The sequence below is a fragment of the Sinohyriopsis cumingii genome, chromosome 4, assembly GCF_028554795.1.
Source record: "Sinohyriopsis cumingii isolate HCF-2022 chromosome 4, ASM2855479v2, whole genome shotgun sequence".
Lineage (NCBI taxonomy): Eukaryota > Metazoa > Mollusca > Bivalvia > Unionida > Unionidae > Sinohyriopsis > Sinohyriopsis cumingii.
Window position 1 is genome coordinate 96,145,832 of NC_142964.1, and position 24,772 is coordinate 96,170,603.

The window sequence follows — 24,772 nt, forward strand, 5'->3', positions numbered from 1 at the left end:
TCACGGTACTAATTCAGTTCATATATTAAACCTATGCAAACACCATGCTATTAAAAATGCAATAACTTAAAAAAAAGTTTGAGTGATCATGATCAAACCTATATTTATCAGTATAGATGAAACCTGGATGTCAGCTTCTGTGTTGAGGAAAGGATATGAACCGCGGCATTTTCTGGACCTGCATGTGTTTGAAACATGTGCTTTCAATTCCGCACGAAAGAGTCAGATGCTAATTTTAGTAGTGAGTGTTCCAAACTCAAGACTGTTAAAGGACTGAAATTACATCAGTAAAACAATGTCTCTGTTTGTTTCACTTACAACTAGGATAAGCTCTCAAAAGATTCTTTTTCCTATAACATAACTTACATTATTAAAAAATCCCTGTCTGCCAAACCCATATATTCTCTATTTTATGTTCACCTATTTCCAGGCTGGTTCCCAGTTTTCTATATCATTAGTACCGCGTGTCCTGAATCAACCGTACTTCTGTTTCTGTTAAGATTGATTGTTTGAAATCATAATGTGAGAAACGTATTAGTTCTTTTAATTGAACTTATCAAAAAGACGCTATGGAATATCACATTCATTTCGTTTTGCGTGCTGTAAAGAGAATGTGATTTATGTTGTAAATGTGGTCGAAATTACAGTACAATTTTGTGATATGTGTCAAGTTTTGGAATGAATGACATAGGTCATGAAATTCGGATTTGCAGAACTAAGAAGAAACATTATTTAGGAAATTCAAATGCAAAAATGTAAGTATATTTCTTGACATTCTTATTACCAGCTGAAGAAGAAATACGATGATGCACTGTCACTTGCATGCTCTCTGTTGGAGGGACCCCAGTTATGTACATGACCTATATGGCTTATATAGCTAGCCCACATCAAAAAAATTTAAATAGGAAATTTGCAAAGCAGATACTGTGTGACAGCTAGCGGAAATAAGACGTATTCGTCGTTTTGGCTTATTGGCTCTGATGGTCTTAGTTTTCTAGCAGAACATTCAGTTCCATTTCTTTCTCGAACTTAGTATTTTTGGCTGACTTGTGAAATGGTACGTTTCTGATAGATATGTGATAGCCCTTGGCCTCAATATTCTTTTCTTTGCTACTGTTATAGACCCTAGAGAACACTGGCCTTAGTATGAACGATTCTATTTGCGACAAGTTACGACCGTTTCTCCTAAATAACTCTTTAATTTATCAGAATGGTATTTCCCATAATGCGTCTCTCACGTTTTTGTGGACATTGCAAATATCACGTCCATTCGTTTTTTTTTTTTTTTTTTAAAGTTTCATTTGTGACTTAGTGGACTCGTCCACTTCGTTAACTTTATCATCTATGCTTTCAAATGGACCAAACAGCTTGTTTATTTTATTTATAACAAATCGAATAAACCAAAAGCTAAATTGTTTGCTACATACATTGTTCGTTTACAATCAAAGTAGTTCCTAACACACGATACTATTTTAGACACACGTGTCGTACAACATGAAACCGTGCAGTATGGAATAATACAGGACGATACTTATATATTTCAGAATATATGTGTTACTTCTTTTTGTTATTGCTCATTCCACATGTTAACTTATACTCACGCTGAATATGCAGTAAATAATACTACTAGTATTTTTGAGGCCCGGTAATAACACAGGGATTGGACGGTTAAAATTCTTAATAAGCATACTTTCGTGGTCCGCTCAGTTTTGAATACCTGGGGTATGTTTGGAACAAATGTTAGTGCATTCATGGGGAAAATATTTAAACCAATACTGTTATTTATTAGATAAAATGCTGAGATTATGATGTTTCTTGTAAAGGTGGAACTCTGACAGTACACATGTTCCCACAAAACAAATTTGAATTGGATACGAGAACTTTTGGATTTATCATGTTAACATTTTTTTTTTTACTCACACTGAGGATTCTAATAGCAAGATGATAAATCACTAAGAAAATCCCCCAGCATACGTTTAAATGGTCCAATTTAAATAGAAGCAAGGAAACTTTAAGATTTTTTACATCATACTATTACATACTGTTGGCTGTATGTCAGATCTGCAATAATAATGTTTGCGGTTGTCTAAAATAAAATAGTCGCTAAAGATGATACTAAATTCATATACTGATACAGGAATCCAATATTATATATATATATATATATATATATATATATATATATATATATATATATATATATATATATATATATATATATATATATATATATATATATATATATATATATATATATATATATATATATATATGTATGTATGTATGTATGTATGTATGTATGTATGTATGTATGTATGTATGTATATATATATATATATATATATATATATATATATATATATATATATATATATATATATATATATATATATATATATATATATATATATATATATATATATATATATATATATATATATATATATATATATATATATATATATATATATATATATATATATATATATATTCTTTCTTGTTACAATAGTATAAAGAGCAAACTCCCACAATACATTCAGATATTGAAAATTTTTAAAATTGATCCTTGGAGTCAGTGACCATGATTTAAAAGGCATCTTTATCAAACAAATCAGCACAAAACAATGTGGCATAGCGCCTTCTTTACGTAGGGATTCTTCTGGTCTACACACAGTTGCTTTGTCAGTCCTTTAATTTAACTCTAGGCTCCAATTGTTAGCATTATAGGCGTGTGGACTTCTTCAGAAACATATAGAATAACTCTATCTCTTTCAATCCCTTTATAAGTTATACTGTTATGTTTAAAAAAAAGATACAAGGCGAGCAAATGTATTTCGCAAATAAAATTAAAGGAAGTAGAACAAAAGAAACCATTTTATTAATTGTTTTAGGCTCCCTAAGATTTAGATTATGTTGTCAAAGTTAGTACTCAGTTTTTTAAAGAATAATGTTCTTGGTAATATTCAGTTTTTAAATGGATTATCATCTCAATCTATGGTAACTATGACGACGATGAAAAACAATGGTTTAATGCTTTTCATTTATATTACTTTCTACACGCTTCTAATCGAATCCCAACTTACACTAGACTTGACCAAGTATATGCTAATTTCTAAACCGCACAAGTAAATGGTCCATTTCGCTATGCTATGTAACATAATTAGATGAATTATGCCGATGTAAAAGACCAAGAGAGTGGGATGCATTCTTACCTTTACAGATTCGCCAGTAGGCAAGCCAAAATGAAGCCCCATCTTGAACTTTTGTTTTAGAACTACAATGTATGCGGATATAATGCCATTGCTATGTGGCTATTAGTTACATTTTCTATCATTTCACGACTTCAAAGTTTAGTATTTATGCGCATTGTATATATTTAGGTTTAGGTTTAGGTTTCAGTTCTTAAGGCCTACCTGTTAGTATTATGTCTCTATGTTTAGGTTTCAAGTCTTAAGGCCTACCTGTTAGTATTATGTCTCTATGTTTAGGTTTCAAGTCTTAAGGCCTACCTGTTAGTATTATGTCTCTATGTTTAGGTTTCAAGTCTTAAGGCCTACCTGTTGGTATCATGTCTCTATGTTTAGGTTTCAAGTCTTAAGGCCTACCTGTTAGTATTATGTCTCTATGTTTAGGTTTCAAGTCTTAAGGCCTACCTGTTGGTATTATGTCTCTATGTTTAGGTTTCAAGTCTTAAGGCCTACCTGTTGGTATCATGTCTCTATGTTTAGGTTTCAAGTCTTAAGGCCTACCTGTTGGTATTATGTCTCTATGTTTAGGTTTCAAGTCTTAAGGCCTACCTGTTGGTATCATGTCTCTATGTTTAGGTTTCAAGTCTTAAGGCCTACCTGTTAGTATTATGTCTCTATGTTTAGGTTTCAAGTCTTAAGGCCTACCTGTTGGTATCATGTCTCTATGTTTAGGTTTCAAGTCTTAAGGCCTACCTGTTGGTATTATGTCTCTATGTTTAGGTTTCAAGTCTTAAGGCCTACCTGTTGGTATCATGTCTCTATGTTTAGGTTTGAGTTCTTAAGGTCCACTTATACTTATCATTTCCATGCATGTCAGTCTTAAATCCATCAAAATGTGGATATCTAACTGAGTTCCGGAGGAGCTGCAGAGATCAATACGTCATCGATTTAAAAATAAAAATCTTGCTGTATCACCGTTCGATACCAACTAGGTTTAAAATAGCAGTAAAATTCAAAGAAAATCCAGTACTAAAGGGTAAAGATAAATTGGATCCCACCTGAAGAGGAAATAAGACCAAACATCGCAGAAAATAACATGGTTCTGGACGAGACGATGAATGTGCAAGAATTTGGTTGATTTTGTAAAGTGCTTTGATCCTGTTTTATTTGACCTGTTGAAGAGACTCCAACACTTTATAATTGAAAGGCAAAACTATGGCATGAAGTTAGTTCAGATTTCAATATTTGAGCCCTGTTGCTTGGCATCATGTCTCTATATTTAATTTTCTTTAGGTCTACCTCTTGGCATCATGTCCATATATTTAGGTTACATTAGGTCTACCTCTTGGCATCATGTCTATATATTTAGGTTTCTTCAGGTCTACCTCTTGGCATCATGTCCATATATTTAGGTTTCTTAAGGCCTACTTCTAGGTATCATATCTCTATAATTAGGGTTAAATTATTAAGTCATGTCTCTTGGCATCACTCTCTATATTTAGGTGTCAGTACTTGAGGCCTACATCTTGGTATAATGTCAGCGTATGTCAATCTTAACTCCATCAAAATGCGGATATCGTAAGAGCTGCAGAGACGATTACATTATTGATTTGAAAATAAAAACCTGCTGTATCTCCGTTCGATAGTTGCTACGCTTAAATTGGCAGCAATAATGAAATAACGTCAAGTACAGGAAGAACTGGGTAAGTCGGATTTCACCTGAGCAGAAAATGGGACAAAACATAGCAGAAAATAAAATCGTTCTTGAACACATGATACATGTGTAGGTGTCCTCTAAGATATACCAAAATACTGGCTGATTACCTTCATCTGTAGGTTAAATATTTGTAAACGCAATTCACATATAATCAAATATTTTTTTTAAAAAAGAAGTTAAATGTCACTCTGAGCATGAAGCCTACGATCGTTTGACAATTCGAGTATCCGTGTTGAAGTCTGATTTTATTGAATATCTTATAAATAGATATTCCATAAAATCAGACTTCGACACGGATACTCGAATTGTCAAACGATTGTAGGCTTTATGCTCAGACTGACACTTGACTTCTTTTGTAAATATGTACCACATATATTAAAAAAACTATGGCTTTTAAAGTGTTGGTAGAAAGCAATTTCATGTACCAATACTATTGGTATATCAAATTGTGCTCCGTCTATGGCGTAATAATACATATATATAAACATTCTTGCACTTGTGTGCTGTCGGTAGGCCTATAATTCAACGATGAATTTTCACTCATTAATCATTAGTGACGTATGAAAATAACGATAAAAAGTATTGACTATTCCTGTTTATTAAATGAATTTAATATTCTACACAATTTCATTTCAATCCTTTCTGGTTTCCGTCCCCCTCCCCCCTCCGCTCTCATGCATAAGGGACAAAATATGAAGAAATCTGGAGTGAGAAAGAAAGAGAATGTGGGATGGATGAAAACCTTGAAACTTAACTTACCAAGTAACCTACAAGAATACGGTTTGTCGTGATGGTAGTGTACACGTTGCTTGGGATTTATCTACATTGTTTACATAATCAGTGATACAACGTTTAAATAGCTTGTCGACACTATACACTAAACGTTTGGTTACGGGGCACACATGCTGTAATTTAATGCCTTGGTGTAATTGTTTCTTAAACCTATTTTAATGTTCTTAAAATCGATTATTATTAATTAACTACGAAAATGTCCAAATGCCTCCTCCTTGTCTGTATATGTGTGTGTGTCTCTCTCTGTCTCTCTCTCTCTCTGTATGTCTGTCTGTCTGTCTGTCTCTCTCTCTCGTTCTTTGCGGTGGTTTTCCCGGTTTCTTCCTCCACCATTAATACTGGCCGCCATGTATAGCCTATCGTGTGCTGAAAAATGGCGTTAAACCCTACAACAACAACTCTCTAAGAACCATCGTAGCAAAATACGGGCGAAAATCCATGGAAAGATGAGCGTAGAGGATTTTCGTCTTGCGTCATACGACGATGTCTCTGGATCTATGAATGATGGTCAAAGTTACGTCAAACCAACCACACGAAGAGAGAGAGAGAGAGAGAGAGAGAGAGAGAGAAATTTATGCACGGTAATAATGTTAATTAAAGCAGAATAATGACAGATCAACTGTAAATATATTAAAATATCGTAATTACCTCTTGTTGGTTCATCATTTCGCTTAGTTTTTAATCCACACTAATTTCCTTGTGCCGTTACGATATGGCTGAACTTTCAGTGTGAAGCTAAGCTAATCATATATTTGTAGTGCACTACTTTCTTCATTGAAACTATCGTTCATGTTTAAATCATAAGTGTCTTATATTGATTTAATCAATGTCAATAAAAAAGAAACTCACAAGAGAAAACAATCAACTTATCAATATGCAAAGGTGATTGTGAATAGCCACAAAAGACACAGAACTACATTTTGTAGCGGACACACTCCGCAGGAATTCATTCACTCGGTCAATACACAGATGCCTGTAGTCAATCTTAACTCCGTTCAAAGGGCAAATATGTGTATTTGTATGTGATATAAATAAAATATATGTACAGTATGTACGCTGTATCAATGATATACCATTCGTTGTATAAATTTTTCATCAAAAGGAAACTCGGCAAGCCTCGTTTCCTTTCAATTATAGATTTATACATCTCGTGGTATATCATTGATACAGCTCACATGCTGTACATACTTAAGTGTGGAATATAGAAACTCACTGGCGAAGTAATTTTCGTATTTTTTCATTCCTATATTTTCAGATGTGGAAAATATATAATATCATTATATAAACATACATCATTGGCATAACGTCACGAGTCTTTAATGAAGATTTCATTGTGATAGCACAATGTAGAGACACACAGTTGTACATGCAACATTATATATATTAAAATGTTATGCAGTTTGATACAATGCTTAGTAATAATGCCATTAGGTTATAAAGCATCTAACCGATGAATGCATTACTGTCTTTAATCGGCCTATTCATCTCTCCATGCACAATATCAACTGGCTTGAAAGAAAAATCACGTAAAGAGTGATTATTTGTAATTAAATGTCTTGAAACATCAGGGGAGAACATAAATGTATTGAAACATCAGGGGAGAACATAAATGTATTGAGACATCAGGGGAGAACATAAATGTATTGAAACATCAGAGGAGAACAGAGGATCCATTATGTTTTTATGTGTAACGATATGAATCATTTTTATGTAATTATTCAGTCTCTTAAAAACTTGTTGAAGTATTTATCCAAAATATTAAATGCTACATTTTAACAGGTTCTCAAATAAATTGCATCGTTTGACATGCAGTGTGTTAACGTAGAGAAAACTATTCTTTTTTGTTGGAGGTTGAAACATATGAACTTTCCTGAATATCTTCATAAGGCGAACACCGACGTCTGTTACATTTAGATGAGGAACAACATCGTTAATAATTTTGTCGATTTTATGCTGCTTAAAAAATTAAGGATTCCTAGGTTTTCTTTATGAAAGAAATGGCTTTCCTTTGGAAAGCGTTTTTCCGCTGATTTTATGTGATAAGTTGAGGAGACTCCCATGTTTATGAATTGTAAAACCTATATTAGGTAATGTGGAATTATATTGTATTATAAAAGTAATAATATATTTTTCTCTTTCGCACATTCAGCTGTGTTTAAAAGATTATTTGTGAGTGCTCATACGGGCGTTATTCAAATCAGAATCAATGTTATGTTATGGGTAATTTCTTCTTTGGATATATGCTTTGAATTCATTCAAATAATTCTTTTATTGACACTCGTCTGAAAAGATACGTCGGTATCTTTTCGCCTGGCTATAAGGTATGCCGTTTTTACAGGACCTGGGATGACAAGACAAATATTCCACGTACCGGTAGATATTAGATTCTTTGACATGAACATTTGAAAAAGTAGTATTTTGGACGATTTCATCCAATTTATATCCAGAAACGACATATACGTGCTGGATTCAATACAAGCATATTGACTTGTGGGATGAAAATTATTTAGGCAATCAATGTGTTAGTTCTTTTTCTGAATGGTTCCCGATCATATAGACGTCATCTAAAATCCTAATCAATCAATGTTCTTTTTCGGAATGGTTCCAGATCATAAAATACAGCAAGGTGAAATACAAATTAGATATTGACGCACTGATAAAAAATCTTTGATTCAATTATCTTGAAAATATTTTCTTGATAACAGTGACAAATATGACAAACTCTTGAGTGAAGATATTTATAAGAATATAAAACTTAGCATAGAAAAAATTATTTCCGATTTAACAGTACAAAATACATCAACATAATTGGTACGGTAATGGGTAGTCTATCGCTGTTGCATATTCTTCCCTTTTCATGGATAAGTTATTCCTAATGTCAACTCCTCTACAACTGAATAGTTATTTCTAGTACTAACGTTTACATCCTCCTCTTTCCGTGAAGACCCATTGCTAGTCCTAATCTCAACTCCTCTACAACTGAATGGCCATTTCTAGTATTCACGTTTACATCCTCCTCTTTCCGTGTAGACCCACTGCTATTCCTAATGTTAACTCCTCTACAACTGAATAGTTATTTCTAGTACTAACGTTTACAACATACTCTTTCCGTGTAGACCCACTGCTATTTCTAATGTCATCTCCTCTACAATTGAATAGCCATTTCTAGTACTAACGTTTACAACATACTCTTTCCGTGTAGACCCACTGCTATTTCTAATGTCATCTCCTCTACAAGTGAATAGCCATTTCTAGTACTAACGTTTACAACATCCTCTTTCCGTGTAGACTCACTGCTATTCTTAATGTCAACTCCTCTACAACAGAATAACCATTTCTAGTACTAATGCTCACATTCTCTACCCTTGAAGAGTCTTGTTCTAGCAAAATTTATCAGAAACACTAGCAATCAAATAATGATTGAGTCACTATTGATACTGACGTTGTTATTCTCTACCCATGCAGAGTCACTTCCATCATTAAGGGTCACATCCTCTTCACCGGTTTAGAAACTTCGTACTAACTGTAAAATCCAAAACAAGCGAGTCAAGCAAATTGGAACAATCTAGTATTATTCAAAAGGAGCATTTTACGTCAACACTACACATCTATAATTGTATACCAATCATTCTGTTGAAATTTAAACTTTACCTTCCAAAACAGAAAAGTATATTCTGCAATTTTAATGCTTTTATTATTTTACTAAAATTTCCTTGGAAGCACTAATTATCTTCAGTAAAATATAAATGAACAACATATCCAAGTAATTAAAGATGTATCGAAATTACATATTATTCGCCAGAATAAGTGTGGCGTGACCGGTTGTTATGCCGCCACTGTAGTAGGGTGGGTTGGGGTGCTCCCAATATTCTATTTAACTTATTATAGAAGTCCCACCCAGGCTCGATTTTGGTTGGAAGTTAAATTACTGAAATATCGATTTTGGTTGGAAGTTAAATTACTGAAATATAGATGTAAAGCTCCGAGTCCCCAGTCAGCAATGCAGACGGTAAATGGTTGAATATACAAAAAAGCGAAATTTAATGAATAACAATTTAATAACAATTCAGTAATCAAATGATTACAATTTCCCAAGTACTCTCCTTCCGCTCGACCCTGTTATAGCCTATTTCATCATTTGATTAGTAGTGTGAGATAGCTTTCCACCTGTCCTTGAATTCTACTCGTCTGTGTATTCTTCTTTCCTATCCCAATTCCTTCTCCTCTTCCTCTCGACTTTCTCCAAATTCATTCTCTTCTTCGACTTCTCTATACTCATCCTCCTTCTCCACTTTCACCTCCTCACTCCTTTTCCTCCTCCTCCTCGACTCTTTCCACCGACTAGAATTGTCGACTCCGACTGCTCTGCTAGTCTCACTTCGATCTCCCCTCTTAGATACTCGAGACTCAACTGAACCGGAAGTTCTGTCCCCCCAACAGCTTCCCGTGAAAACACAAGGACAGCACAATATTTTCCATAGCCCTCTCATCTCACACTACACCCAGCCTATCATCAGATAATGGCTTTTAAATGTCTTCAGTCACGCATTCCTTCACATCGAAATAGTCATACGTTCATGTATGGTAAAACAACGGCGTAATAAAAGCACGGTATCAATTACTTCTCATATATACATCAATAAATCGCGTCACATCAGTACATATTCCTAATCCCATTATACTAAACATTATCACAGCAATCAGAAGCATTTCTTTCCATTACAACTCATACAAAGTACACAAATATTCAAATATAAATGCTCTGATATATCCATACATCTATATTAACTAATCTTACACACTTCAACCATTTTCCAAATTCACAATTCAAGCATGTGTAAAATCTAACATATCACATGCATAAATGCGTTAGTTTACTGTGAAGTAATCTATTAGCGAATGACAAAATTAATTCTGACCACAAGCTAACAATCTACATAATTCTCTACATAATACTCAAATACGCCTGTAAATGAACACTACAAAGTTAATTATACGTACTAAACGATCCTAGTAATTAAGTATACATACTACACATAATTACAATTCCAACGCCGTAATATTCTGCAAAAATCGAGCTTACTGACTTACTGACCGTTACGAAGCTTTGTCTTTCCTTAGAATCTCCTAACTTTTACTGCCAAATTACGAGTGGCTTCCTCGGAGTAACCCTATATTACTCAGCAATCTTCTTAGGCGAGACTAAATTTTCGCTTGCTAGTTAGAAGTTATAATTCGGATCGAAATTATTATCATAATTCCGACTGGATGTCGCTTTGACCCGATCCAATCAAACCTAGCGGACAATGTCCTTCTCGCTGCCTGTCCATTGGGGACGGATTTAGAACACGCCCCGTTCCTCGCGGGTTCCTCTGATCTTAGGACTAAGCTGTAACACATAGATGGGAAGTCACTCAGTCTAACGCCTGTGATGATTCAAGATGTTGGCTCTTCTCTCTGGTCACGACAACCTTGCATAAGAGATTAAATCTAGCCTGCAGCAATGTTTAGATATTAAACCATGGCTTGTAATAATACCTTAGTTTATACACGACGTACGAGCTGGGGCTGAGCAAACGTGACATCAAGTAAGAGTTTTTGTATTGTTTCTTCTGTGCAGTTGGAGAATATGCTCATCGTCTTTGTAAAACTGAATGTGCAGAAAAAATAACTATTGTTTTAACTTTCTAAAACACCTCAGAGCTCTCGAATTGCAGATTTTTGGGGGAGTCAAATTGTAAGGTTTGGTTCAAGCAAACTAGTTGTATAGCATGAAACTCGTTTTCTAGTTTGTTTATTGTAACGTTAACGGATGTCATGGTGCCCATCAACGTAATGGAAAGGGACGTATCTAACAAAACCTACTACGTTGGTACAGTCTTTAATAAGAACTATTTTCAGTATTATAAACAGTATTATTCACATAAGGTGCAATTCCGTCTTTCTTCACAACTGCAGCGTATACACATATAGAAAAATATTTGTGATTCCATGTACCTAAATTCTTCATCCCTGAATTTTTGAACAGCAACATCTGGATCTTGCACATCCATATACACTGAGCAACAATACGTTGACCTTATAATCAATTCGAAGAAGTAGACAATGTCATTAACAACCAACCAAGGAAAAAAAGAAGAAAATAAAGGAAATACACCCACCCGCAAGGAAACAAATAAAGAAGCAAGTCATGTACTTATCTGCCACTTTCATAGTTTCAAACAATCAAAACGCAAATCATCAGTAAATATTGTCTCTTGATAAAATCTAAAATACTAATCTCAATGGACATGTGTACAAACACGAACATAAAGATATTTTGTAACGTATTTTGGCATATATCGATTCTTGGTTTCGCAGAGCAGACTCTATGGAGATATCGCGATCAACGGGGAATTATAAATCTAGAGCGGTATCGAAGCATTGCCTTGACAGAAAATGTCGATTTGAGCCGGGTCTTGCTTCTGTGAAGCTCATGAAATGATTTGCAGAAAGAGATAAATGCTTGACCAACAGTCTGCATCAGGACCACAGTCGATATAAGAATATAACTGACCCTACCACTACTCCACCTAGTTGTCATTAACAGTTAAGAGCTGACTGATCACATGTCATAAGTGATTTGCTGCTAATACCTAATTTGCTAATACCTAATTAGTTAACACCCAATTTTATAATAACTAATTAGGTAATACCTAATTAACTAATAGCTAATACTTAATTAGCTAATACCTAGTTAGTTAATACATAATACCTAATTAGCTGAGCCCTAATTTAGCTAATGCCTAATTAAAGGCACATTGCTTCAGATACTTGGACAACTGACTGTGTTTTAGTCGAATTAGATAACAATTATGCAAATCAATATCTAAAAGAATTAATGGCTGAGATTTTTGTAAATGTATAAGATAAACTCAAAATGTTATCACGTCCATCTTGCCTAAACATTTAACCAGCAAACAACCGAGAAATAAGGAATGAAATTTGCTAATGTAGTACGAAGAGTTGTTGTTGTTGTAGGGTTTAACGCCATTTTTCAGCACACGATAGGCTATACATGTCGGCCAGTATTAATGGTGGAGGAAAAACCCGGAAAAACCCCGGAAAGGACCACCGACCCACGAGAAGCTACTGGCAAGCTTTCTCACATACCCACATTGGCTGAATCCGAGACTCGAACCCACGCAGACAGAGGTGAGATGGCAGTGATCCGTAACGGAGAGCGCTTTAGACCTCTCGGCCACTCGGGGCCCCTGCACGAAGAATTAGATGTCTGTTTTGTAAGGGTTATTGCAAAAGGTAATCTGTAAACGGATAAAATAATCAGATGATATAATTTTTCTTTCTAAGTTGACATTTAACACTAGAGGGAATTGGTCGTTTTCCACGTTTACGCCCGTAAAACATGATGTACACATGATCATGTCAAAATTCTCATTGTTTTCTTAAATTTCCCGAAAGATTCAACCCCCTTAAACTTAGTTTTTCCTTGTTGTAATTGTTACAGTTCGCATTAACAATTTAACTTGTAATTTTAAATAATACACACCATTATACATTACAAATCATTGACATAAACAACACAAATGATTTAAGAGCTAGAGTTTGTTTTTTGTAATTTCTTTTGTTATTCTTTATGTAATTCAGTTTCATGTACAATACATTCAAACGTTCTTTCGATTAATGATGATTGGTTGAATATTTTGGAATCCGAAATGTGTCACTGTGTCAATTCATAAATCAAGCCTTCCATTCTAACAATGAATTCTTTTACGCCTCATTACCACGAAAGAAAAAGTTAATTGATAGAGTTTATTAATATTACTGACTTGATATACAATACATCCAACATATTTTAAGTAAAACAAACCTTTGTTTGGCTTCAACGTTCTGCTGTTTTACAGAAATTGTTTTGTATTGCAATAAAATTAGATTCTTTAATTTTAAATCCTAGAACTCAGAATGACGAGTACTTTTCAAGTGATGTTCACTACTACTCAAAGAAAGCGCTGACGACAGAGCGTGGTTGCGGTTCTTTACCTGTAGAGTTCTGAAATACAAAGTGTCCTTATAATTATGAGACAATCGTCTCTCTGTCTCTCACGTTGTGGACCTCCATCGTTTTATAATGATTTACACGTGCTTTTTTGATCTTAGCATTGTGTACTTTATAGATTCAGAACAACAATATATACAACTGTGTCTTTTTAGTTCATCCTTCTTAGTCGCCCTTATCTTTATAAACAAATGCAGATAGAAAATTAATGATGTTACGTGGCCTCATTCTGTACTAAAACACCTGCATTATGACATAGTTATATAACATGCATTTCTAAGCAAAGTGAATATACAGTACATGTTAATATAAAGAGAGGAATATTTTGTACCGGTAAGGTTTCTAAGAAATTCGGATCCAATTTTACGTTACAACCTTTTCTGTTCCTGGAACAACAACACAAATTAACAAGCTGAACGTATACGGGAATAATGCAAAGCTATCATAAGACATATCGTTAGCTGATTAAATAAGAGAATGTGTGCCTGGTCCATTGCCATATAAAACCATCAGATTGTCAGTTGTGCCAAACGTCTGAAGTCATTATAGTGATTGGATTCCCCTGTTATATAGTGGTCGTGGATTCACACAATTTTATATTGGAACAATGCATACAAATTTACCTCTGTACAATATTTCACGCTGGTAACACTGAACACTGCTTGAACTCGCGACTTTTTGTTCTATAGGTAGCACAGAACACTGATTGACCTAATTTCTTTATGTCCTAAGAGTAACACTGAACACTGAACTAACGTCTTTTTGTTCTTTGGGTAACTCTGAACACTTATTGAGCTAATGTCTTTATGTCCTATGGGTAACACTGAACACTGAACTAACGTCCTTTTTTATTTGAGTAACAATGAACACACATTGAACTAGCGTCTCTTTGTACTAAGGGTAACACTGATTAAATTAACGTCTTTTTGCGCTAAGGGTAACACTGAACACTGAACTAACGTCATTATGTCCTATTGGTAACACTGAACACTGAACTGACGTCTTTTAATATTATGGGTAACACAAAACACTGATTGAATAAACGTCTTTTTGTCCCAAGGGTAACACTGAACACTGAACTAACGTCTTTCTGTCTTATGGGTAATACAGACCACTGATTGAATTAACGTCTTTTTGTCCTAAGGGTAACACTGAACATTGATTGAACTAGCGTCCTTAAGAGAGAAGCGATCGTGAGATATGCATTTTAAGTAAATAATTCACATTCACCATTTACTGGCAAAACGCGGACGTTTAAATGATCAAGACGACTACCAAAAATAAATATATGAATATGTTCTCGTAAGATCCTGAGTCATGTAGTAATGCAGGCATGAAAAATGTTATTGTATGGCCATTAATTAGGTAGAAATATCTACATTAATTATGTTATCGTATTATCATGAATAATGTAGTAATTCGTTCCTAAAATGTTTCTTCTGTGGTTATGAAACATGTAGAAATATACACAAGAATAATCGTTTTCGTATGGTCATGGACTGCGGCGTGTCGGGGTTGTTATGCCGACACTGTGGTAGGTGTGGGGTGGGGTGCTTCCAATATTTATTTAAATTATTATGATTTTGGTTGGAAGTTAAATTAGTGAAAGACAAATGTAAAGCTCTGAGCCCCCAATCAGCAATGCCGACGGTTAAGTGATTTAATATACAAAAAAGTGAAATTCAACGAAAAACAATTTAATGACAATTTAATAATCAGAGGATTACAATTTCCCAAGTACTCTCCTTCCGCTCGACCCTGTGATAGCCTACTGCATCGTTTGATTTGGTAGTGTGAGATAACTTTCCACCTGTCCATGAATTCTACTCATCTGTGTATTCTTCTCACCTATTCCTCCAATTCTTTCTCCTCTTCCTCCCGACTCTCTCCAAATTCATTCTCTACACCTCGATTTCTCTATACTTCTCCTTTCCCACTTTCTCCTCCTCGACTCTTTCCCGACTAGACTGGTCGACTCCGACTGATGTGCTAGTCTTACTTCCGTCTCCCCTCTTAGAGACTCGGGACTCACTGAACCGGAAGTTCTGTCCCTCCAAAAGCTTCAAGTGAAAACACAAGGACGGTACAATATTTCCCTAAGCCCTCTCATCTCACATTACATCCAGCCTATCATCAGATAACGACTATTAAATTTCTTCGGTCATGCATTCATTCACATCGAAATACTCACACGTTTTTGTATGGTAAAACAACGGCGTTATAAAAGCACGGTATCAATTACTTCTCATATATACATCAATAAATTGCGTAACATCAGTACATATTCATAATTTCATTATACTAAACAATATCACAACAATCATTCGCATTCCTTTCAATTACAACTCATTCAAAGTACACAAATATTTAAATATCCATGTTCTGATATAGCCATACATCCATATTAACTAATCTTACTTCAACCTATTTACCAAATTGAGAATTCAAGCATGTGTAAAATCTAACATTTACTGTGAAGTAACCTAATAGCGAATGACAACATTAATTCTGACCACAAGCTAACAATCTACATAATTCTCTACATAATACTCAAACTCATTTCTCAAATACGCATGAAAATTAAACACTACAAAGGTAATTCTACGTAATAAACGATCCTAATAATTAAGTATACATACTACACATAATTACAATTACAATGCCGTAATATTCTGCAAAAATCGAGCAAATAACTTACTGACCTTTACGAAGATTTGTCTTTCCTTAGAATCTCTTATGTTTTCCCACCAAATTACGAGTGGCTTTCTTCGGAGTAGTCCTGTTTGCTCAGCAATCTTCCCAGAAGAACTAAATTTTCGTTTGCTAGTTAGAAGTTATAATTCGGATCGAAATTGTTGCTACACCCTCCGTCTCAATTCCGACTGGATGTCGCTTTGATTCGATATAATCAACTTAGTGGACAATGTCCTTCTCGCTGTCTGTCCACGTGGGGACGGATTTAGAACACTCCCCGGTTCCACGCGGGTTCGTCTGATCTTTGTTACACATAGGTGGGAAGTCGCTCGATCTAACGCCTGTGCCGATCCAAGTGTCGGATCGTCTCTCTGGTCACAGTAACCTTGAGTAAGAGATCAACTCTAGCTTGCGGCATGTTTAGACAGCAACCATGGCTTGTACTAATACCTTAGTTTACACACGACTTACGAAATGGGCTGAGCAAACATGACATGGACAATGTAGTAATACATACATATATAATGTCTTTCCATTGTCATGGACTATGTATACATGAATAATGCGTTTCCATGGTCATGGACTATGTAGTAATACGTACATGAATAATGTGCTTGTATGATCCTGGATTATGTAGTAATACATACTTTGATAATGTGTTTGTATGGTCATTAGTCATATTAAATGATAAAACTTGATATAAGGTATTTAGAACAGTATATATATATATATATATATATATATATATATATATATATATATATATATATATATATATATATATATATATATATATATATATATATATATATATATATATATATATATATATATATATATATATATATATATATCTGTGTCTATGTATGTGTATGTGACGTGATCTGGATTTTTAACGTAGCTTTAACAATTTTTCAGTCATATCGCTACGATGTCTGCAGTGTGGCAGTTTATAGTGATGTCTAGCACTGGGGCATCATGCCGCAGACATGTAGCATGATGTCCCACCCAGCCACATTATCCTGACACCAGGCCGACCATTCCTAACACTAACCTCGTAATGCTGAGTGCCGAGCTGTTATTACCATTTTTGTAAGTCTTTGGTATGACTCGGTCGGGAATCGAACCCACGACCTCCCACATCCGAGGCGGACGTTCTGACCACACTAGGCCACCGGAGCGGTCTGTATGTATGTATGTACGTATGTATCTATGTATGTATGTATGTATGTAGCAGAATTGTTCTCCTCAAACATTTTTATCTCACTGTCATTTAGCTATGTTACGTCACACGCAGATATCAGCACGTGCCCGACGTGCTGCACTTGAAACTGCAGATTATATTATAGAACATATTAAGAACGCTTCAAAATCCCTCGTATATGTGGCGGTCATACATGCACATATGTGTGTGCGTGCATGCGTGTGTGTGTGTCGTAATGAACATAAAGTCTGCGATGTTAGTATTGAAGTAATTTCAGAAAGTAAACATACTCTAGATCTGGTTAACTCTTAAGATATTCTATTTAACATATGGCTGGATTTTGTTTTATTCAGACTGTAAACGTGAATAATTTTTATTGTTTTATAGCAAATGCATAATCTGAATTTTCAATAATCATTGATAGGTAAACTATTTTATTCATGGAAGGCAACTTTACAATCATCCAGGAGGCTATCTCGAGCTTATTACAAATTCGATTTGATAGGTACACGACTCAAATGAAATATACGCCCCCTTTCCCATACTGAATGAAAGCAACACTGAAAATCACCTTTACAAACACACAATCTATGTCCTTGAAGACCAAAACTAACATTCTAATCTACCACTGATTGTTCAATCTATTGCGGAAACTAGACAATTTGATGTATATATTTTAGTAGATTTTAGATAAACCTACCCTAGATCTCCGACGTCTTCGGGTCACACTTTTTCTGGTTTCCCTTTCTGGAGAGTCACAGATCATGGAGGGCAGCTGAGTCAATACCTTGGCACAGATATCAGAAGAATTAACTCCAGTCGTCATTGCTAAATGCAATTTCTCAATGTTAAATACGTGGAATGATGGAAACGTCTAAGATTACATATGTTTTCTCCTTAATCCCTACAAATGTGGCATTGTTATTTCCCCTACAAATAATCAAACGTTGAAGTGGTAAAATAACACTATCAATGTTTGCACATAAGATGTTGAAAATGTTAAATCTCGAACGAGTATAGTCACAGTGTGGACCACTCAGAGACGACAACAGCACATATCACATTAAGCTTCCTTCCAGGAACGTGGAGCCAGATGACATCATAGCTTTGAACAGAAGTTAAGTATTGATTGCATGGAGTATTTAGTACAGAACGGCATCGAGTCTAACCAGTCGTGCCTTCTCGGAACTGGTTTTCTTGGTGAAAAAAGAGAAAATGCTTCCAATGCAATCCATGCTGATCAAGCCATTGCCAGTTCTTGTAGACATTGTAAGCTATAAGCGATAATTATAGCTTAGTCTATGTATAATACAAGTGGCTGTTTGCTGCAACTCTGATCCGAAAATCAGACAGACTCCTAGAAATATGTAAGATAATATCAGCAAAAGGCATAGGCAAACATGATTGTAAGCATGTCATCACAGCGAAGAAAACAAGACAAATCAATCAGAGAAGGTAAAAATAAAATCACTCGCATCATTCCGTTTACAGAGTCCAAAATATCCGGGAGAATGGCATGCGAAACATAAAGTGCCAACTTTGTTTAATTCTTCCTTAGTACAGAAATTTCTTCGTCTCTAGTTGCCAATTGTCAAAATTCAAAACACACACATGACACAAAAGAAACGAAGAGACAGCGGAATTTATTATTTTTGCACAAGTTAATTTTCATGTTTTTCTGTAAGGATAACTTTTGTTGTACTTAAATTGGTGCATCAGCCCTCTCGGGGGACGTTGGTTCCATCATATTTTTGGACGAATCATTGTTCGCTGTATCTTTAAATTCGTCGTTTGCAACAACACACACGAAAATCCACTAAATTTGCTGTCCCACAAAAGAAGAGAAACAAGCACTGTAAAACACGAGACCTTAAATCAAAATTGAAAATTAATTATATTGAACACCACGAAGGGAAGTAATTATACTGAAAACTAATTATTTTATTTTAGTTCTTTCCCGTTATTGTCTGTACATATAAATAGGTTTTAAAAAAAAACTGTATAAAATGAATATTTAGTAAGAATATTTCGTACTATGATTTGGGAACGAAATGTCTAGTTTGTGGCTGAAATAGAAAGAACTATGCAACATCAACGGTAAATGAAAATGTAATTACACATACAATACAACTCTAGCACCAGTAATAATGCTTGGTTTACTTATTACCAGTGCCCCACTCCCAAAAGAGAACTCCATGAATAAGTCAAAGTGTTTTTCGAAGCATTTTGCAGCTTTATTCGGGATTTCTGTATGTTTTCAAACACACGGTAACAAAATCTATATCATGCTTGAGGAAAATGGATACAAAGTGTAAAGATGCTAGCACGTAAATATGAAACAGAAAACAAATCTAAGCGATACTAATTCATTATATTTTTTATATCCAAATACAAGCAAATTCTCTGCTACGTATGAGACCCCGGCGGAGTCATACCAAAGACTTATAAAAATGGTACTAACAGCTGCCTCGCTATGCGCTCAGCATTAAAATGTTAGTGTTAGGACTGGTTGGCCTGGTGTCGGGATAATGTGACTGGGTGGGGACATCGTGCTACATGTCTGCGGCATGATACCTCAGTGCTAGATATCACTATAAGCTGCCACACTGCAGACATCGTAGCGATATGACTGAATAATTGTTAAAGCTACGTTAAAAATCCAAATCACACACACACACACACACACACACACACACACACACACACTGCTACGTAAGCGAAGTTGCGTGTTGCGGGTTACATTCACTGCTAATTCTGTGTGATGAATTTTATGGTAAATATAAAACAGTACCAACACGTATTGTTCCGAGCAGCTGGAAAGAGCACGTTTGATATGGTGTAAGGAAGAGTCAAAGCCCTCAGGCTGAGACGTATTCCTGCGCCAGATCATAAGACTTATAGCAAAACACGAACGCAGATATATATCTATTATACAATACCTCTTTCACGTTCTCCGAATATTCAGTTTTTGCCTGTTGTGAGGGTAGAAATCAAACCAGTTCGGGACTTGAATTGTTCCGTCATAAAACTAAGCTCGACTCCAGAATTTGCTCCAAAAGCATTCTGAGTAATCATACGGCTGCATGTTGTCCATTTCCATTCGTATATTTCCAGTTAGATTTTTAAGTTTGGAGGAACATTTACTTCTTTAAATGCTGAGCATATTAATGTGGAGGGACCAGATCCCCAATGTGAGATTAAATAGGTATGAAATAAATTGGTTTCGATTAACGCAAACATTGCTCATAAATAACTGTGGGTGGCTTTAGCGAAAAGAAGGTAAACAAAGATAAGCAATTAAAAAGGCGCCATCAGTATGCTTGCATTTTCGTTTGTTTGTTACACCTGCAATAAACATACTAAAAAAATGTTTTTCTTCATTCCTGTGAAAAGAAAATATGCTATATAAACTTAAATTTGTGCATACTTAATTGTATAGATGTGACGTTGCACACACGCACACAAACACGAGCGCACATATGCACATATTACACACATACACACACAATGAACACGCACACACAATACACCCGCACAAACACGCACACAAAATGCAAAGCATCTTTGCAGCTACACACGGCTATAAGTATTTTTTTCTAAGCAATAATTGCCACCATGAAAAATGTCAATGTTAAATTTGTTAACTATATAGTATTTGACTAGAGGTGTGTGGAAGGACACTATATTCAGGAATGTTCTATGCCCAACTCTACACGTTTCCATATAAGCTAGAAAGTATACAACTAAGAACCATATTTAAAAATAGCGGTATGAGCCAGTAGTCTATTGTATTTTCCTTGTGACCCATTATAGTTAAAAATATTTATTTTTATTTTTCATAATGAGGTGTGTAATAAGAGAGGGTGTCCATGTTAATATTGGTATCAAAGAGTTAAAATGTCGATCACGTGCCATACAATCTGCACTCAAAAACGAAACGACAGTTGTTCTTAACAGTTAAGTCCACCCGAGGAGGAAGTAGAGACAATACGGTTTGCTTTGAATATATCAAAGCTGAAGATGAACCATTTATGTCTTAATCTGTCTAATAACACAGACTTCCACCGGTCACCGCAGGCAAAATACATGGGGACTTAAGTAGAGCTAATGAGAGATCTGGAGAAGTAGTTAAATCTGAAAATAATGAACACTTTTTGGGCGTGGCCTGTGTCCACGCACATCATGTAAATAAAAACGATTAATTAAAGTGCCGTAACTCACTTTTGCCACCTACTCTTACCAACCCACTAACTGCTCTTTAAACATTCCTGCTGGAGGAAAATAAATGCATAAAAACAAATATTTATAGCTGGCGCACTTTCCTTACTACTGCATTAAAAACAATTCTAAACAATAAAGCACCCGCATGTTCCAAGGCATAACTATTAACTCATGTTCATTAAGGCATGTGGTTCATGAACTATAGCAGAATCCTAAAATATTTTATGACAGAAACATTTAATACCACCGGGATCTTAAAATCTTACTACTATCTTAAATGGAATGAATAAAATGATATCAGGGTGATACTTCAAAAACCACGAGACAAATATATATCAAATTCTTTGAACAAAATAAATGATGCAACAATGTTACATTGTAATCAACTGAACATTTTTCAGAGAACTGAAAGAGATGCTAAGTGAGTTCAACATAAAGCAACGAATCTTTTATCAAAATATATTTTTTGCCAAGTTTGCATGAAATTAAAGTGTAGCCATTGTTGCGATACAAAACATCATTTACGGTAATACAGATTGTCGATTTTTAGCCGACTTTAAACGCCGAGAAAGACGTAGTGCCATGTTTCAGGAAAGGTGCTGATTTACAGATTTCATTCAATGACGAAATCATATTGAAATCAGCAGCGTCAAGCGGGAGAACAACATGATAAAAAAAACAGTGCACAACGAAGAGAAATGAAACGGAACAAACAAAACATAAATGTATCTTGACAGTATTATGTGTTCTGTTTACAATACGCATTCGTCCAGGCAGTATAAATGATTAAGAGGCTTGACTTACACAGCGCTTTCACAATCATTTTCCAACAATAAAAAGCCAAAACATGTATCGTTTGATGAGGGTAAGAGTTTTACAACATGAAAGCAAAGGATTTTGTATGATGGAAAAACATTGAATACTTTCAGACATGCTCGGACAAAAATGATCAGTACTTGAAAGGTTTGATAGAACTCTAAAGACAAGAATGTGGAAGTATTGCACTTAAAAGGAAATTAGAAACTCTTTTGAATTTTTACCAGAAGTAATTGAGGATGCAATAACACAAAAACACTTCAATAGACAGGACACTAGTTGAAGGAAAAATTGTTTAAAAGTATGGTTCAATCTGTTCGGTTATTTGACAAGAAATAGATATGGAACTTCAAAATTCGAAATTAATGAAACAATTAGGATTTCAAATATCAAACAAAATTTGCAAAGGCTACCTTCCTAACTTTATTGTGGACATATTCAAAATCAGAAACCTAACACAAAGTGTTTTTGTTGTCTATAACATGAAGGACTTGAAGGAGGAGGATAAGGAGGGTATGCTCTATGTACGACAAACAGAATGATGTGTACACAGCTGAATATATTTTGAGGACAAAAGGAATGAAATAAATAAGTAAGTGTTCATGAAATGGAAGGATATGATTGTTGACTTAACAGTTAGGATCCAGCAGAGAAAAAAATATAATACTCCGCTATCAAAACTTGTGGAAGCGTAATACATTGGCAGCAATGTTAATGAGAATTAAAACTGAGCTGTTGAAAGATAATGATTTTCAAAATGTCACAGACATGGTAATACAGCATATTAGGAAACGCGAGATTTGATAATTGGCCTTTTTATAAATATAGTTGTAATTTTGCTTATTACGTAAAAAAGGGCGGTAAAAATACGTAAAAAACTAACAGGTAATACTTTTCGGTCAGCATGAGTATTGAGATGGAATGAAGAATATGAGTTTTTAGCTGATAGTGACTGAAAGGAATACTTTTCTTGCCTTTTAAAATAACTATGTCCTAAACTGGGATGGTTTACCAGCAAATACATTTTTGAACAACACTGGAAACGTCCTATTCAAGCAAGTGCTTTTTATGTAATGACTCCTTCGAGACTTTATCTCATCTTTTTGGAACTGTTCCAAAACTGAGTCATTACATATTAGTTATATTGGGTGGATAATGAGCAAATGTAATCATCTTCAGAAGTTTCAAGTTTCAAATGGGGAATTTATTCTTTGTATAATAAACGAAAGCAAAAGAGATACTGTTGTCAATCTCCCTTTGTTGCAACTGAAATCATATATCTATAAATTTAGATGTAATATTACCCATTTAGAAAAAGAAATGAAGTTCTATTACATGACAGAAAAATATTATGCATATATCAATTGTACATTGAAAAGTTTCATGTCAAATGGCAACTATGCAAACACACATTTGAATGATTCGTACTATAATATCAAATCACAACTACAATTTTAATTAAGCTCAGATATGTCCATATTTGCAATTAAGCATACGTACAGTGATGGGGGTATTACCTTATTTATTATGTTATTGGGTATACTTGAAAGGAAAATCTAGTAGTGACAAAATATACACATTTACAAAGAGGAGTAATCGCAAGGTGTTAATGCAGTTAATTGTTAAAGTAATATTTGTCTCCTAATTAATGTATCGGTTTTACTGGGAGATTGATAATATAGAAAATAGTCACTGAAAACGATAATAGAATGTAATTGTTGTCCAATATGAAAACGATAATAGAATGTAAATGTTGTCCAGTATAAAAACGATAATAGAATATAAAGATTCTCAAATGAAAAAAGAAATAGTCACTGTACAAAACTTATAGGTGAATGTTGAAAAGAGTAGCAACATGCACTTGTTAATGGGCATATATGAGTATGTATGTATGTATGTATGTATGTGACTAGACATATATGTGGGTATGTGTGCATAATCGTATGTGTATATACGTGTATATGTAGAAAATGGTTACAGTAATACTCTGTATATCTCTCTCTCTCTCTAGAGTAACCAATATTAAATTCTGTATTGATCTGGAATTAGAATATAATACTGTGTACTAGCGTTGGCCATTATTC

At 34.6% G+C, this 24,772-nt stretch overlaps 1 protein-coding gene across 10 annotated transcripts in view; it reads right to left on the bottom strand.

Moving 5' to 3' along the window:
- Nucleotides 1–24,772, bottom strand: part of LOC149801718 (potassium/sodium hyperpolarization-activated cyclic nucleotide-gated channel 3-like) — a 326,034-nt gene that overhangs the window by 245,973 nt on the left and 55,289 nt on the right. For 9 of the 10 annotated variants that reach the window (XM_089956020.1, XM_089956018.1, XM_089956017.1 and 6 more), the window contains exon 1: nt 18,352–18,957. The exons of the other annotated variant lie outside the window; for it this stretch is intronic. In XM_089956020.1, coding sequence (XP_089812146.1) covers nt 18,352–18,477 — 126 coding nt within the window. In that variant the 5' untranslated portion in view covers nt 18,478–18,957. Of the gene's footprint in view, nt 1–18,351; nt 18,958–24,772 lie in introns of those variants that run through there. 10 annotated transcript variants of the gene reach the window in all.